Consider the following 15,911-nt stretch of genomic DNA (forward strand, 5'->3'; position numbering starts at 1 on the left):
CCAGGCTCTAATACCCTCTCTCCATTGATGGGAGAGACAGAGCAGAGTGCTTGGCACGTAGACAGCACTCAATAAACATCTGGAGGCTGATGAGTTAATTAACTGGGTAATTAATTAATATAACCGAGGACTTTCCATAAAAGAAGAGCAAAATCACAATGCTTCATTTCTGCAGAGGTTTTACAGCCTCTCCCGTGAATGAGTCATGTCTAGAAGACCACGTATTGCACAAGGAGGAATGGAGGCTAAACGCGTCTGGGGTCATGAGCTGTGGGGAAGGATGTTTCTCTCCTCATTCCGACCAGTTTGTTCTTTCATCCAACCTGCTTTCAACCAGCGCTCTCGATTGTCTTATGGGTTGCCCACTGCAATCTCTTAAAAGAGCAGCCCCATAAACCACAGGATTCCCGCCGCCAGCCTCCCACTTTCCTACTTTACTCTCTACCCATCACCCAGGGTACTGGATGCCTTGCATTGGGCAACGAGTTCAAAAGCTTGCCAATCAGAGTCTCCCTCAAAATTGTGAACTGAGAGATGCAGACACAACTGACAGATGAGGGTGAACCCGGTGGTTGATAGAAATAAGTAACGCTGGAAAGTCAAGGTTGGCGGCATTACTGAGCCAGGTTCACAACGTCTACACAAGGGAAGCAGGCTGTAAGAGAAATGAGAGCAGATGTGTTAGGAAGAGCAGAGATGAGAGGCCCTGCGGCTCCTGAGAGAGAGGTGAAAGGCCGGCCCACCCGTGGTCAGTCGGTCCATGTGGAGGTATGGGTTCCCAGTGCCCTAAGCACTCACAGCTGCTGGGTGTCCTCTCCTTCCAGTGACATTCATCTGTGACACCGCTGCTTGGGTCAACAGGGCCCTCTGTACTGTGCAGTGGAACGGTCTCTTGACATCACCTGGCGCAGGTGAAACCCTGACATGAACCATCTGAGATGCATGACGATGCAACAAGATGGGAGAGCACAGCTACAGTGTACCCTTCAGATGCTTGCTCTCAACTCATTCATACTGTGTCATCATGTGTTAAAAGTCTGAGCCTCGAGTAACTCAAGAAAATGCAGCTGGAATTCCAGGCTTTCCTGGCTTCTAAACAGTCCCTCACTTGGGTGTGTTTTCTCACACTCACAGCTGAATAGGAGCTTATCCTTACTGGATTTCTTGGTGTCCATCTAAACAGCTCCAACCTGAATCGGGATGGCCACGCCACCCTTTTTTCCTGACTTATTCTCTTAATGTGTATTCATTTCTCACATCCATTCAAGTCTTAAAAATGAGTTATTTATTCAGAGAAGTGATGCACTGTGAGCCAGAAACAAAAGGACTTTCTATGATATTTAGTCAAAGAAAAGGCCACTGGTTGGGTTGTTGGTTTTTTTTAAATATAAACTTAAATCTATCTAGTCTAAGCAAAGAAAGTCCAAGCACAAATTCTGTCAAGTTCTAAGTTTGCCTGGAGAAGTAAAAGCAAAACTGTACCAAGGACTTGAACATGCATGTTCATAGCAGCATTATTCACAATAGCCTGATGGTGGAAGTAACCCAAGTGTCCACTGATGGATGAGTGGATAAACATATGTGTTTTACACATGCAGTGGAATATTATCCTGCCTTTAAAAGGAAGGGAATTCTAACATTAAAGGAAAAACACTTTACAAGTCCACTTCTATGAGGTCCCTAGACTGGTCAGGTTCATAGAGACAGAAAGTAGAAGGGTGGGTGCCAGGGGCTGGGGGCTAGGGGATGGGGAGTTAAGGTTTAATGGGGACACAGTTTCAGTTTGAGATGATCAAAAAAGTTCTAGAGATGGATGGTAGTGATGGTTCTACGATAATATGAAAGTACTTAATGCCACTGCACTATAACTTAAAAGATGGTTAAAATAGTAAATTTTATGTTGTGTATATTTTAATAGACACACAAAAACACTAGAAGGTAAAGGCGTTAGGGGAGGGTGTCCTATATATGTCTTTATGTAAGAGATTTTTTTAAAGTTTACTTTTCACGAATGGGACTCAGAGAAGAAAAGACTATTTGGGGAAGGTACAGGACCTCCTGTTTTCTTCTCTGGGCATAGAATACCAGCCAAGGAAAGCCATGGTCAAGTCAGAATCCAAACAGGTCAGTTCATTTTGTCCCTTAAACTCAAAATCCCTCTTCCTCAAACTCCTCTCGGTTTCCAGGTCTGCACGGGGTCTCCAGATCTCCACCCCAGGGCTTTGGCAGGACTCAGGAGGGAGCTTCCTCCTCCAATGGAGGGCATTGCCCAACGCCCACGTGCAATAAAAGGAGTTTTGTGTGAGACGTTTAGAGTAAAATCTGACTTACATGCACTAGAACTTTCATTAATGAAGAGCTTTCATGTCTGTCTAGTGGGTCAATGGTTTATTTTCATTCAGTAAATGTGGGGAAAGGATTATAAACGTGCGGGTTTGCTCTGCCATCTTAACCCTGAATTTCCAGTCATGTATTTCTAAAGCCCAGAGACAGTTACAAGGTGCACAGCGTGAGCATTACAAAGGCCGAACAAGGGCAGAGGAGCTGAGTCACTCACACGAGGTCATTACACACTCTCACAACAAAGAATGAAAAAGAAAAAGAGCCAGACACCAAAGTCTCATGACGTAACGCATTGGACTGGCGGGCTTTCCCCTTGCTCTGCGTGCTCGCTCTTCGCAGATGACTGGTCCCCTTGGCCTGTTTCACAAGCTTCCTCAGGCTTTGCCCAGCTGCCTGAAGGTCAGCTTGCCTGGGGTGGTCGGGGGGGGGGCAATCAGGTTGGCAGGGTTCTGTCTCCGATACCCTGGAGGTGCCAGTTTTGTGTTTGTTACTTCATTCTTGGAACCGAACGATACTTCTGCAATCCTGAAAGACCTACAGTGGGCTCCTGGGTCAACTAGATAACCTCGACCCCGGGGTCCACACATACTTGGTCCTAAGCTCAAATCACAATCCTGCTAGGATAGTCTTGGGCATCCAGGCCTGTAGACAAGGACCAGAGGGTTCACGGACCCTAATTGCAGGAAGGAGCAGTCAGCACTGAACACTGAAACCAGAAAGTCCTTCCCTCAACAAACATTTACTTTGAATACGAAGACCCTTTGATATAAAGAAGCACGTGGGTGGTAAATGGATCCCCTCAACCACCGTCACCATCATCACCAAACGTACACACCCACAATTGTCAATGACGCTCTCAGTGCCTCTTGCCCTGTAGACAGAAAATCCCCGCAGGTAGGTTTCATAAAAACTCAAATGCCTCTGAAAGCACTTTCAGAATGAGGAGGAAGAGGTGACAGGGAAGAAGGAGAACAATGGGCGAAGGACTGTGGCTCCCGCAAGTCGGGGGAAGAAAATGGTTTGGACTAAGCCAAAAGCGAAAAGGATCTTGGGAGCATGTGAAGGTAAAAGCTAAGAGGTACGGAGTTCACCCAGCTGGGAAGATAAGAGAAGCAAGGAGGAGAAAGCTAGTCAGATGCCCCATGGCTAGTTCAGGAAGGCCGCTCTGAGGGAAGAAAACAGAACGGAAACTGCCCTGAACACCAGACAGAAAAAGGACCATTAACTCAGGAAGCAGAAAGCAGCCAATGAGGGAAGTCCCTTCCCCCCCACCCCACTCCAGGCTCTAAGAGTAATTAACCCAATTCTTTTTTCAGAGCTGCCTTTCATTGACACAGGTTAAAAAAAAAAAAAAAATCTCCTCCCACAGTCTCACCAAGGAGCCCATGGTTTCATTTTTACTTCCCCTTTTAAAACATTTAAACAACTATACAAGTTAGAAGGATGGCTCAGTGAACACTCATACAAGCCACCTGGACTCAAGGACTAGCAACATTCTGCTACATCACAGGCTCCCCTGGGACAATTTGGATGGCGGGTTCAGGCACCGTGACCTTTCGTCCCTAAATACTTCAACGAGCATCGCCCAGGAAGACAGACGTTCTCAAAAGCCAGCAGGTAAGCATTGCGACAAAGAAAATGAACACTAATCCCCTACTCTTATCTAATACCCAGTCCACATTCAGATTTCCTCAAATGGCTCTTAGTGTTTTTTTTCTGTTCTTCATCATCAAATTCTTCTTTTTGTTTTCGTTGTCATGTTGAACCAGGATCTGATAAGGTCAGCACACCACATTTCATTGTTATGTCTCTTTAGACTCTTTCAAATCCTCTAGTCTAGAAGAGCGACCACCCCCTTTTTTTAATTCATGATGTTGATTTTTTCAAGAGTCCTGGACAGTTTTGTAAAATTTCCCATATTCTGGTTTGGCTGATCGTTTTGTCCTGCTGTTGTCTACCTTGTCCCTAGTCTCTGCCCTGTATTTCCTGTCAACTGAAGGCTAGGTCTAGAGACTGGATTAGATTCAGGTTAAACATTTCTGGCAAGAACACTCCACAGGTGATGCTGTGTGGTTCATGGTACATCCTGTCAGGAGACTGCCTTGCTCCAAGAGCTCCATCAAATCTGATCCCTCGAGTAAAGCAGTGACCGTCAGGTCTCTCCATCGGGAAGGTTCCTTGCCTCCGCACAGTTAGGCGGTAACCCTGGAGCGATATGTTGGCACGTGTCCTGTCCTCGACAACCTTCCATCCAATGGTTTAGCATCTATTGACGATCCTTGCTGATGACAGTTATTTCACAAACAGCCCGTCAATTATGAAATGTCTAAAGGGTGATTGGGAAGAAGAGAAAGGAGTGTTGAGAGAAGAAACAGAGAACAAGGTAAACAGGCACTAGAAAGCTGGAAAAGTAGCAGATAATTCCAAAAGCTTTGCCAAGACCTTCCCAATTTACATTCAACTGTTTCCAGAGTCATAAGCCCTTTCAGGAAATGCTGGCACAGAGAGCCCTGAGCAAGGTGCTGTCACGCGGTAAGAAGTGAACACATTTCAGTGCATCTAGGCATCTGAAATTTTTTTGAACTTTATCCCCAACCTTAGCCAAGAGAGAGCTATTAAATCAAGAGGAAGTATGCAGCTGTGCCCCAGATCAGGTGTTTGGGCCGTGGATTTCCATTTGACCAGGAAGAGGTAATGTCAGCTCAGGGCATCCTGGACCTCTTCATCCAGGGCTGGTTTACAAGACACACTCAAGAGCCATTTATCCAGAACTCTCAGTTCCAAATCTTTACTTCTTTCCAAACAGTACTTGGTGCACTGTCCAAAAACGGGTTTCTTTGAAAGAAACAAGTGGTCCCTTTGCCAACGTGTTGAAACAATGCATTGTCTTAGGTAAATTACTCTTTCAGACTTTCAGAAATTATGTTTTTCTCTATGAAGAGTTTTGGTGAATGCTTGCATCAAGAATATTCCACATCTACTCAGATATTTAAATCACTGAAGGTTATCTCCCAACACACATCTTTTTTAAGACATCCAGTATTGAAAACTTTGTTCTGATTCTGGGGCATTCTGACTCTGGTTATGACAAGCTAGAACCCTAACCCCCCAAAACAGGAATTAAAGTTTACTTCAGTAAACACAAGGAGCAAGCATAGACCCTTTGGCAAAGAGTCTGACATCTAATAGGAGAGGTAAGTCATACAGACATTCTGTCATCGATGGTAGAGCTGGAGATGCAGTTGGAAATAAAAAAGGGCTGCCAGGGAGGTAGCACAGAGCACTTCTCTGACTTGAGGAATCAGAAAAGGTGTCTCCCAAGGGACTCCCCCAGGAACAGAAAATTATTCCCCACGGTGGGAACCAACTCCTGGGAAATCAGCCAGTGCTGATTCACCAAGTAATTATGAAAGTCTAAACGTACACTTCTCTAGACAAGGTATGGTTTCCCGGCTCCCTGGAGAGGACTGTAATTATTTCAAGGGGAAAAGTGGTTTAAACCTTATAGTTTTAAAATACGTATTTTAAACTCACTTTAGCTTTATTTTAACATATGCATGATTTTTTAAGACGAGGGAGAGAAAGGAATTATATTATCAAGCTAATTTTGAATCCTTGTGATGGCAGATGCTAGGCAAATGATGAATAGACAAATTCTTCAGATGCTTTTTTTCAAGAAGGAATATAGAGTCTCTTGTCAGTACTTTCGCCCCACCTGGCCATCTAGCCTCCTGGGTCCCTACCATCTCTTGGGTCATGTCTTGTATACTACCCATTACCAACAAATTAACTTCATACAAGCTTTACATTTCCCTCCTTCAGAAGTAACTGCACATTTGCCAGAGACTAACTTTACGATGGCTCAGAAAACCCAACTAAACCAAGCATTCTAGCTATTCAAAAGAAAGCTGGCAAGAAACTCATCATGTAAGAACGTTATTGCCGATTACACAATCTCATTATCTGCATCAGCAGTGGAGCACTGTAGGTGCCGGAAGCAAATACTGACTTTAAAAACAAAATTCAGGGGAAAAAAGTCAGCCCGATGATTCTGATACATTTTATAATTGTGCAATTTTTTCTAACAGACACAACTCATAATACTATTTCTGATAATAAAATAAAATAGCATTATTCTCCCTTTAAAAATGTTTAGGTCTAGAAAAACTTCCCTTATGTGAGGGATGGAAAATTGTATTCCTGTCCCTTCAACCACCTTCACCTTTGCTCTTCCTTTTCATCATTAAACAAAAAACCAACCTGAGTCATCTCTTGTTATATATGACGTGTAGCTAATGAGCAATGGGACGTGGATGTCCTATCCTGGCTGCTGACACAGAACTGCTTAAATAAAAGTGCCCCTTCAACCTGGTGAAGTTCCTCGTCCACAACACCAAGCGCAATGGGACAAATGTATCTCCTTCCTGCTCGCCTTGAAACACTCTTGCCAGAAAGAAGGTCATTTCCGTTCCTCTTTGCCTCTGAATGCAACAGGGGATGGCCATCTGAAGAGCAGTCACACTAGTACCTTGGACCACCAAACACAGGAGCATCTAATGGAGATCCGCCAATTAAAGTTATAGTAAAAACAGGAAGAGACCAGCGTGGAGAGGGGCCAAGGCAGCGAGGCTGGCCGTCGGTCGGTGGCTGTCAGTTGCATCCTTCTCCACTAGGAGAAGCGTGGGCGCGTGAGGGCATGCAGGTCAGCCCAGCAAGATATTCTGACACAAGAAAGAGGGCAAATGTGCCCACCATGTAACCACTACAAGAATTATAAATGTTAATAAATGCTGGAGAGGGTGTGGAGAAAAGGGAATGCTCCTACGCTGTTGGTGGGAATGCAAATTGATAGAGCCACTATGGAGAACAGTATGGAGGTTCCTTAAAAAACTAAAACTAGAGCTACCATACGACCCAGCAATCCCACTACTGGGCACATACCCTGAGAAAACCATAATTCAAAAAGAGTCATGTACCACAATGTTCATTGCAGCTCTATTTACAATAGCCAGGACATGGAAGCAACCTAAGTGTCCATCGACAGATGAATGGATAAAGAAGATGTGACACATATATACAATGGCATATTACTCAGCCATAAAAAGAAACGAAATTGAGTTATTTGTAGTGAGGTGGATGGACCTAGAGTCTGTCATACAGAGTGAAGTAAGTCAGAAAGAGAAAAACAAATACCGTATGCTAACACATATATATGGAATCTAAAAAAAAAAAAATGGTTCTGAAGAACCTAGGGGCAAGACGGGAATAAAGACACAGACCTACTAGAGAATGGACTTGAGGATATGGGGAGGGGGAAGGGTAAACTGTGACAAAGTGAGAGAGTGGCATGGACATATATACACTACCAAACGTAAAATAGATAGCTAGTGGGAAGCAGCCGCATAGCACAGGGAGATCAGCTCGGTGGTTTGTGACCACTTAGAGGGGTGGGATAGGGAGGGTGGGAGGGAGACGCAAGAGGGAGGGGATATGGGGATATAGGTATGCATATAGCTGACTCACTTTGTTATAAAGCAGAAACTAACACACCATTGTGGGGCAACTGTACTCCAATAAAGATGTTAAAAAAAAAAGAATTATAAATATTAGCATAAAAAGGAGAGAAATTGCAAGCCATTTAGAGCAAGATTTAAAGAAATGCAAAAATTCACGTACTACCTAGTACCCTTCTAAACTTGAGCTATTGAACAATTACTGCTTCATCTAAATCTTTTTTTTTCCCCCCTCTTGTTTCTGCTTCTACTTCTTCTGCTTACTTTGAAGGTTAAAAAAAAGAAGACTATCTGCATCTTCCTTTGTTTATACCTTTGGCATAAAGGGGCCTGAGTACCAGTTTACAGCTGATTGGTAAGAACTCCCAGGAGGGGCAATGTTGCAGAGTTGGTCACGGCCAAGACCCCAGGTTGGGCTGCCCAGATTCAGTGCTGGTGCTGACCTAGGTAGGTGTGTGGTTTAACCTCACTCCATCTCAGTTTCTGTAAAATGGGGACAATTAAAACACCTGTCTCACGTGTTTTTGTGTGGATCAAATTAAACATTCCAGGTAAAGGGTTTGACACTGTGCCTGAGACCAAGTGATAACTGTTTGTTATCATTATTGCTATATGACCATCACCACACACCCAAGAGATCCCAGCTAACCTCTGAGCAGTTAGATCTTCCATGCTTCTCCTGGATAGCTCTGGAGAAAAGGAATCGCCTCTTTCAGGAAGCTTTGGCTGCAAAACAAATACTGAATAATAAATAATTAAGTAACAGTTTTAAAAGAATATAGACATTTACACAACGGGTAACCAAACGCAAAACCTCATTCTTCTAATTCATAAAAGATTCCCCTGCCACTTAGCTGTTTAGAGGCATTTACTTTCCAACCATTTTAACCAAACAGAATTCAAAAATAGTGTTATTCTGTGGTTTCCCTAGAATCCAAATTTAATTCAGTTGAAGGAAAGGAAAGAAGGAAAGGCCTGAGGCACTTGATGGCTAGTTACAAAGCAGAGAGCATTCTTATATTAAAAATAAGTCCACTGGTCCAATCTTTATTTAAATTTGTCTGTTCCATGTACTGGAATTTGTTTGTTTGTTCAGGTTTTTTTTTTTAAGTAAAGTATTTTAGGTTATAGTTGCAGGCTTTATATGTTTTTTTGCCACAGATGAAGCAAGTGGGCTTCATCTGATATTTTATCTACATAAACTCACCAAATGACTAGTTGGCTTAGCCAAAAGCACAAGGTTAAAACAAATCCCAGGAAAATAAATTCTCTTATTCATTAGCAAAATCAGCTACTTTCAACTGTTGGTAGAGAACCAAGCTCACTGTGTATCCTCATTTCCTCACCCATCATAAAGCCCTGTCTCAGGGGTCCCGAAAGGTCCCCTGGGGTTGATAACGTTCCAGCGAAGGCTCACCTGAGCTCAGGTTTACGTCCTCCCAGTGTTCCAAAGCAGTCAAAGCTTGACTTCTCCCCCTACACAAAACAAAACTGTGAAGGCTCTGGGGTGTGGACCAGTTTAAATCACAGCCACCAAAAGCCCTGAAGACATGCCAACCACAGAGCCTCCAACGGCCTTTTGAATTCTTATCCTTCTTCTGTAGAATCACCTATAGAATCAGTTTTACATATATTGTGATTTCCAGGCATTAAATCTTGCCACTAATCCTTTACGGCACAATTCCTTCCTCCCACCAGGAGGTAATAAAAAGGTGAATCAGGTTCTCCTTCCTTTGGTTCCGAAGAGCTAATAATTTGACATGTAAATTATTCACAAAGGCTTAGTTTTGTGAAATGTGTGGGTGGGTTTCGTTGGTTGTTGCTTTTGATCTGTTTAATTCCTGTTACACCCTCACCTACCCATCAAATTCAGAAACAAAGTTCTTATGTAGCCTGGCTTCCTTAAGCAAGACAAAATTAAGGAAATGCTTTAAGCAAAAGAGAATGCTGAGGGGGTGGGATAAATTGGGAGATTGGGATTGACATACACACACTACTATATATAAAATAGATAACCAACAAGGACCTACTGTATAGCACAGGGAACTCTACTCAATACTGTGTAATGGAAAAAGAATCTAAAAAAGAGTGGATATATGTATATGTATAACTGATTCACTTTGCTGTATAGCAGAAACTAACACAATGTTATAAATCAACTATACTCCAATAAAATCTTTTAAAAATAAAATAAATAAAATTGGAAGGTGGTATATAGGAAAAAAAAAAAAGAGAATGCTGAAAAGGTTATGGTAAAATAGAAACTGAGAAATCAATGTCTTAGGACTCAGTGGCTGAGAACTTACCTAACCAAATCCATCTTCTCTAAAATAGATATGACAGTGTCAGTCTGACTAGTAGAGCTATTCTGAGGAAAACAAATCAAAGGATCCAAATCTACTTCTTAGACCAGTGGTTTTCAGATTTTACCAGTTTCCATGGTAAGAAATATTTACACCTTGACCCGGTACCCAGACACATAAACTGAAACAAAGGTTTCATGAGTCAACACTTGCCCCACCTACAGGCAAGGCACAATGGTGTTTTCTAACCTACTTGAGTTCATGTTTTAAATGTTGGCTGTGACTAAGCAAATGGTTGCAGCTCACAGTTTGAAAAACCATGCCCTAGAAAAGCACCTTCTGTACTACGTAGGTCATACAAAGCATTCTTGAGGCAAAGGCCAGCTTTCTCAAACCAACTTCAGCCACTGGTTGAACACTGGTTCCCAATGGCCAGTGTCAGAAAAAAAAAAAAATTATTCTGGCACTTGTTAAAATGGTAAAGAAGACTTTATTCAAGACTATTGTAATAGGAGTAACACAATAGAGGAGAAAAATAGAGCTCAACTCCAAATACAACAAGGACGAGTGGGGATTTATAGCCAAGGAGCAGAGTGAGGGAGTCAGTGGATGGAAAATCACTAAGAGGAGCGTCAGGGGTGGGGGGATTCTTGCTAACCTGACCTAACAGGATTCTTGCTGAAGGCCAAGGACATATACATCAAGGGTGGGGGATGAGCAGTTTGATCAGACATCAAAGTGGTGGGGTTTGCGGGGGGCGCGGGGGGTGGATTCTCACTAAAGGGGTTTAGCAGAATTCTTGCTAAGACTGGGCTGGGCAGGCCAAGGACAGGACAGGGGCCAAGGTCAAGGCCTCATTAAGAAGAGGAGCCCAACTACAGTTTGGTCACCAGCTGTGGTCAACAGAAGGATGGAGATCATTTTGTTATTACAACTGCAGGAGAAACCCTCAGAGCAGATACTGAAGTTACCTCCCAGAAGGCAGGACCATCTTATGGTTCAAGGTGTGGCTTGTGGGACTCCTGACTAAACCCCTGACCTCCAGAGACCCCACTAAAATGACAAGGAAGGAACTAAAAGAGATCAGGAGACTTCAGCGAAGGAAAGACTTTAACGGTTTTTTGGAAGACAAAATGCAGATAGAAAAATGGTAAAGATTTAGCAGTAAGCTGCACGCGAGGGGGTAAAAGGGTAAAAAGAGTAAAAAATGGGGCCAGTCCTCCTCCAGAACCCACAGAGCTTTCAGCTTTTAAGGCATCAGACACCCAGAAAGACAGTTGTGAGTCTCGGGCCTGAAACAGGAGAGCCAACTAAAGTTTGAACGTGGGCTGGTTGGGTCTCCATGTGCCCTTTCCTACCTCTCTCTGCCAGCAAGTCTCCCCAGCCCCACACACACTACTGCACTCTCACCCTCACCCCGTCAGGGATGGGAGACTGTGTTCTGGAGAAAATTAACCTGGGATTCTCCAGACCTGGGGACACCAGACACGGTGTAAGGTAGGGAGAAATGACAATGAGGGGTTGGGGTAAGTCACACAAGGAAGACTGAGCCATGCCAGGCATCCCCACTCAGCCACCCCACCACTGCACGCACTTCTCCTGCAGGTAAAAATATGGACATTTATTTTCTGGATAAACTAAAAGAAAGAAACTTTAGATATTGAAATACGGGAGTCCCCAAGAAAAATGTCCAGCTCACCACTCACTGGACTTTGAATGCCTGCCAGTTAAAAAGCCCAATGTTAAAAACATAGAGGCTCCAGTCAGCTAAGGGTTCAAGGCATTTGAAGTCAGCCTCCAAGGTACAAGAAACTGAAACAGACACACCAAAAATAGGAACCCTGAAAAAACAGACAATACAGGAAACAGAAGAAAAGTTTTTAAATAATTTAAAAAAAAATTTTTTTTTAACTGATCATCTCCTTAGAAAAAGAGAGAGGATGTTAAGTATGTAAAACCAAAACAAAGTGCTTTTAAGATGAAACAATCAGAAAACAAGAAATATGATCATTAAAATTATATTAAACAATTAGAAGATAAAGTCAAAGAAATCTTCCAGAAAACAGAAGGAGAGATAGAGGAAAGAGATAAAAGACATAAGGAGAATCCACAAGTTTCAAATAAAACTGTAGGAATTCCTGAGGCAAAATGTAAATTGGAAGGAAAGAAATGTACATATGTATGTATGTATATACAAGACTCTATAAGACTTTAACTATAAAAGAAAAGTTCTTATAACTGAAAGCTAAGATTCTCCAAACTGAAAAAGACCACTGAATGCCCAGCACAATAAATTAAAAATGACCCAAAACAAAGTCATATGTCATAAAATTTCAGAATACCAGGTTAAAAAGAAAATTCTGAAGGGGAACACATCACAAACCAAACAATGGGGATCAAGTGGCTTCAGACTTCTCTCCAGCAACACTGGATGCTAGAAGAGCGTGGAGCAATGCTTTCACGTTTTTGAGGGAAAATAATTTGTGACACAAGATTTTATACTTGTCCAACTACAAATAAAGTAAAAAGTAGGATAAATACATTTTTAGACATGTAAGAACACAAGAAAATTTACCTTCTATGTATTCTTTCTTATGAAACTGCTAAAGGATATGCTCCAGCAAAACAAGGGAGTAAATCAAGAAATAGCCAGGAAACAGGAAAACTAACACAGAAGGGGCAAAGGGAAGCACCAGATGATGCTGAAAGAAAGTCCCAGCACGTAGCCAGAGGGCTCCAGGGAAGAGTCTCTAGGAAAAAGTTGTCAAGGATAAAACCACGGTTTTAGAATTTCAAAATAGAGATCTTATGTTTATAAGAACTACATTGCAAGAAGAATGTGTTAATCAGTCAGAGATTGGGGCCTGTTACACACCAATTCTTGAACACTTAAAATCTCCTGACTTTCTTTTACAGAAAAGTACATCTAAAAATTGCCTTGTGGGTTAGCTAGACCTTGAGATGATTGGGAAATGAAGATGAAACCCTTGGTCCTCAGCGAGAAAGGAGAAAGGGGACCCTATTGCTAAAAGTTAGCAAACTTAAAATATGCTGTTTGAAAGGGGTGAGGATAAGACACATGTGAAAGAGATCATGGTATTTAGTAACACCCTTAGGATCTGTAAGTGGCCACCATATTTGCCAAGGAGAGTAAAATCTTCACAACCAGTGAAGAGATCCTGGGTAATTAAACCCCTGTCTTCCTCGCTTTGTTAGTTTGTTAGTTATGATTCTAATTTCAGAATGCATGGCACCAAGTTCTGTTCATTATGGAGACTGATTTATTATGGAGACTGATATCTTTTTCTTGGAGGGTGGAGATCCCACCCTCCAAGAAAAAGATATAGAGAACTGAAAATGTCTGAGCCTTTGGAAGACAACATTTAAAGGCATTTAACAGATCTGATGAAGCATGTGAAAAGAATTAAAGGCAGATATACAGAAAACAAAGGCATTTTTTTTAAAGTAGGCAGTTAAACACAGTAAAAAACAAAAATCTGTTCAGGAAAGAAAATGTAATCATAATTCCCTACTTAGCTATACAGTCAGCAATATTTAAATAGTCTAATAATGCAAGCATTGTGCTCACTCACAACAAAAGCAATATATTATATGGGGGTGGGGTAGGGGTAAATGGTATTAAAATACAACACAGGAACAAAAGTGTGAACAGGGTTTAGGAAAACAGACAGTGAAGTAGCAGAGCTAACAATAGCAGGGAGTCATTGCCACCTCCAGACCTGATAGTTCAAGGGCAAGGGGAGGAGCAATTATCAGACCTCAGAGAGCAGCTGATAGGGCAGCTTGCCAGAAGAGGAGGAGGGGTCTCATTCAGGAGAATAAATACCCCATCCCCCCATCCCCTCTCCAATCCAGTCTCCCGCTGATGCCTCCACTAACCAGACCCAACACGAAGCCAGAGGATAACGGAGCCTGTCCACTTCATCCATGAAGGTCAGCCTCCCCAGGAACACCCAGGGTTAAGAAGAATACATCTGGAAGAGGCAGACAGACAGCGTCCAACAGAGAGAGCTAAAACGTCATGACTGGAAGACATAAATAATGTCTAAAATTAGCACATCAAAAAATAGCACCACTAGTCTATGTTTTAGAACTGAGGTAGCCAACATTTGAAAGCCATTGGCTCTGGAAAGCAGGAAGAGGTGGCAGAAGGTATACCAGACAACACTGTTTCCATGATCCAGCTTAGAAGCGTTAGACTTTTCTTTTAATTAATTTTTCTTGGACTATAGTTGCTTTACAATGTTGTGTTCATTTCTGCTGTATAGCAAAGTGAATCAGCTGTACGTATACATATAGCCCCTCTTTTTTGGATTTTCTTCCCATTTAGGTCACCACAGAGCACTGAGTAGAGTTCCCTGTGCTATACAGTAGGTTCTCGTGAGTTATCTATTTTATACGTAGTAGTGTATATATGTCAATCCCAATCTCCCAGTTCATCCCAACCCCCCTTCCCACCTTGGTATCCATACGTTTATTCTCTAAGAAGCATTAGACTTTTAAAATACTTGTTTATATTACTTGATTAGAAATAAAAATGAATACAATGTTAAAAACATAAAAAAAAAAGTAGGCATAAGGGAGAAGAAAAATGCACCAGCTTTGTCATTTGAATCTAGCTATGGGACCCTATTTAAGTCCTGTCACCTCCTTGGGTTTCAGTTGTCCCAGCTGTAAAACAAGACAATCGTCCCACCTTGGAGGGAGGTTTGAGAGAGTTGAACGAGAAGACGGACATGAAGCATTTGGCACAGAATGAGCCCCTCAGCTCAGGAGAAAGGGACACACAGAGATGTAAAGAGAGGGAGAGAATCTTAAAGTGCCTAAAAGGCAATGACTATCTTTATAAAGGTGTGTATTTTATAGCTTCTCCTGAACCCTCAGCATCTAACAGAGTCTGGCTAATGGCAAGCGCTCCGTAGAAGTTCGCTGGATGACAGTGGTGTGCTTTCTGCCTCTCTCCTCGTTTGATGGAACAGGACCAATTCAAGGGCCTGTGATTCGCTTCTCAAGGTTTCATCTTGACCTCGACCTTGCCGCCGTCACACTCACTGCTCAGATCTTTCCAGCTCCCTCCCTGCAGCCCTCACCTCCCCATCCCTGCAGCCACTCCTACGCCATCATAATCCTGTCTTGCTCGTGGAGCTTCCGGGACCCATCTTCCATCCCTGAAGCCTCACCCCAGCCTAAATACCAAGTTCCCTGCACTCACCGCTTTGCAGCCTCTTTGGTGATGGTCGTGAACCAAGCAGGACTAGACCTTCAGGAAGGAAGGTCCATTGGAAAGGCTCTTTTGACGATGCTCTACCAACAGCTTCACAGCAGGAAATGAGGCCCAGCGGTGCTTTTCTGATGGCGATGGCAGGACTGAAGACCCGGGTGCCGTGGAGAAGCGTCTCTTGCGGCCCTGGCACAGATTCAGGTAGCCGTGACCTCCGCCTGCTCCCACCTCCAGAAAGGCTCCAAGGGAAGGTTCTGATTTCGCCCTCAGGCTGCTCTCTGGCTACACAGGCTGCTCCAGTGGATGTCGTGCTGCACTGGAGAAAACAAAGCCCTCTGAAATGGGTATTTGTTAACGCTCGTTCCCCACGTGGGACCCACCTTGCGATGCCCATTCATGCCAGCCCCCACGGCGGCTACCAGGGCCCGTGTGTATGGTTGTGGCTGCTTCTTGCCTGCGGGTGCCGCCCCTGGGCAGTCGTGGTCCAGGGCTTTACCTGTGACCAGCGCC

At 43.1% G+C, this 15,911-nt stretch overlaps 1 protein-coding gene across 1 annotated transcript in view; it reads right to left on the reverse strand.

Moving 5' to 3' along the window:
* Positions 1-293: 293 nt before the first annotated feature.
* The window catches only part of LOC309637967 (uncharacterized protein), an 88,867-nt gene continuing 73,249 nt past the window's right edge, over positions 294-15,911 (reverse strand). The window contains exons 3-5 of the mRNA XM_082413424.1: positions 15,393-15,717; positions 8,506-8,582; positions 294-4,669 (exon numbers count right to left, since the gene is read on the reverse strand). Coding sequence (XP_082269550.1) covers positions 8,569-8,582; positions 15,393-15,717 — 339 coding nt within the window. The 3' untranslated portion in view covers positions 294-4,669; positions 8,506-8,568. The remainder of the gene's footprint in view (positions 4,670-8,505; positions 8,583-15,392; positions 15,718-15,911) is intronic.

The sequence above is a fragment of the Balaenoptera physalus genome (assembly GCF_965194825.1).
Source record: "Balaenoptera physalus genome assembly, chromosome: 11".
NCBI lineage: Eukaryota > Metazoa > Chordata > Mammalia > Artiodactyla > Balaenopteridae > Balaenoptera > Balaenoptera physalus.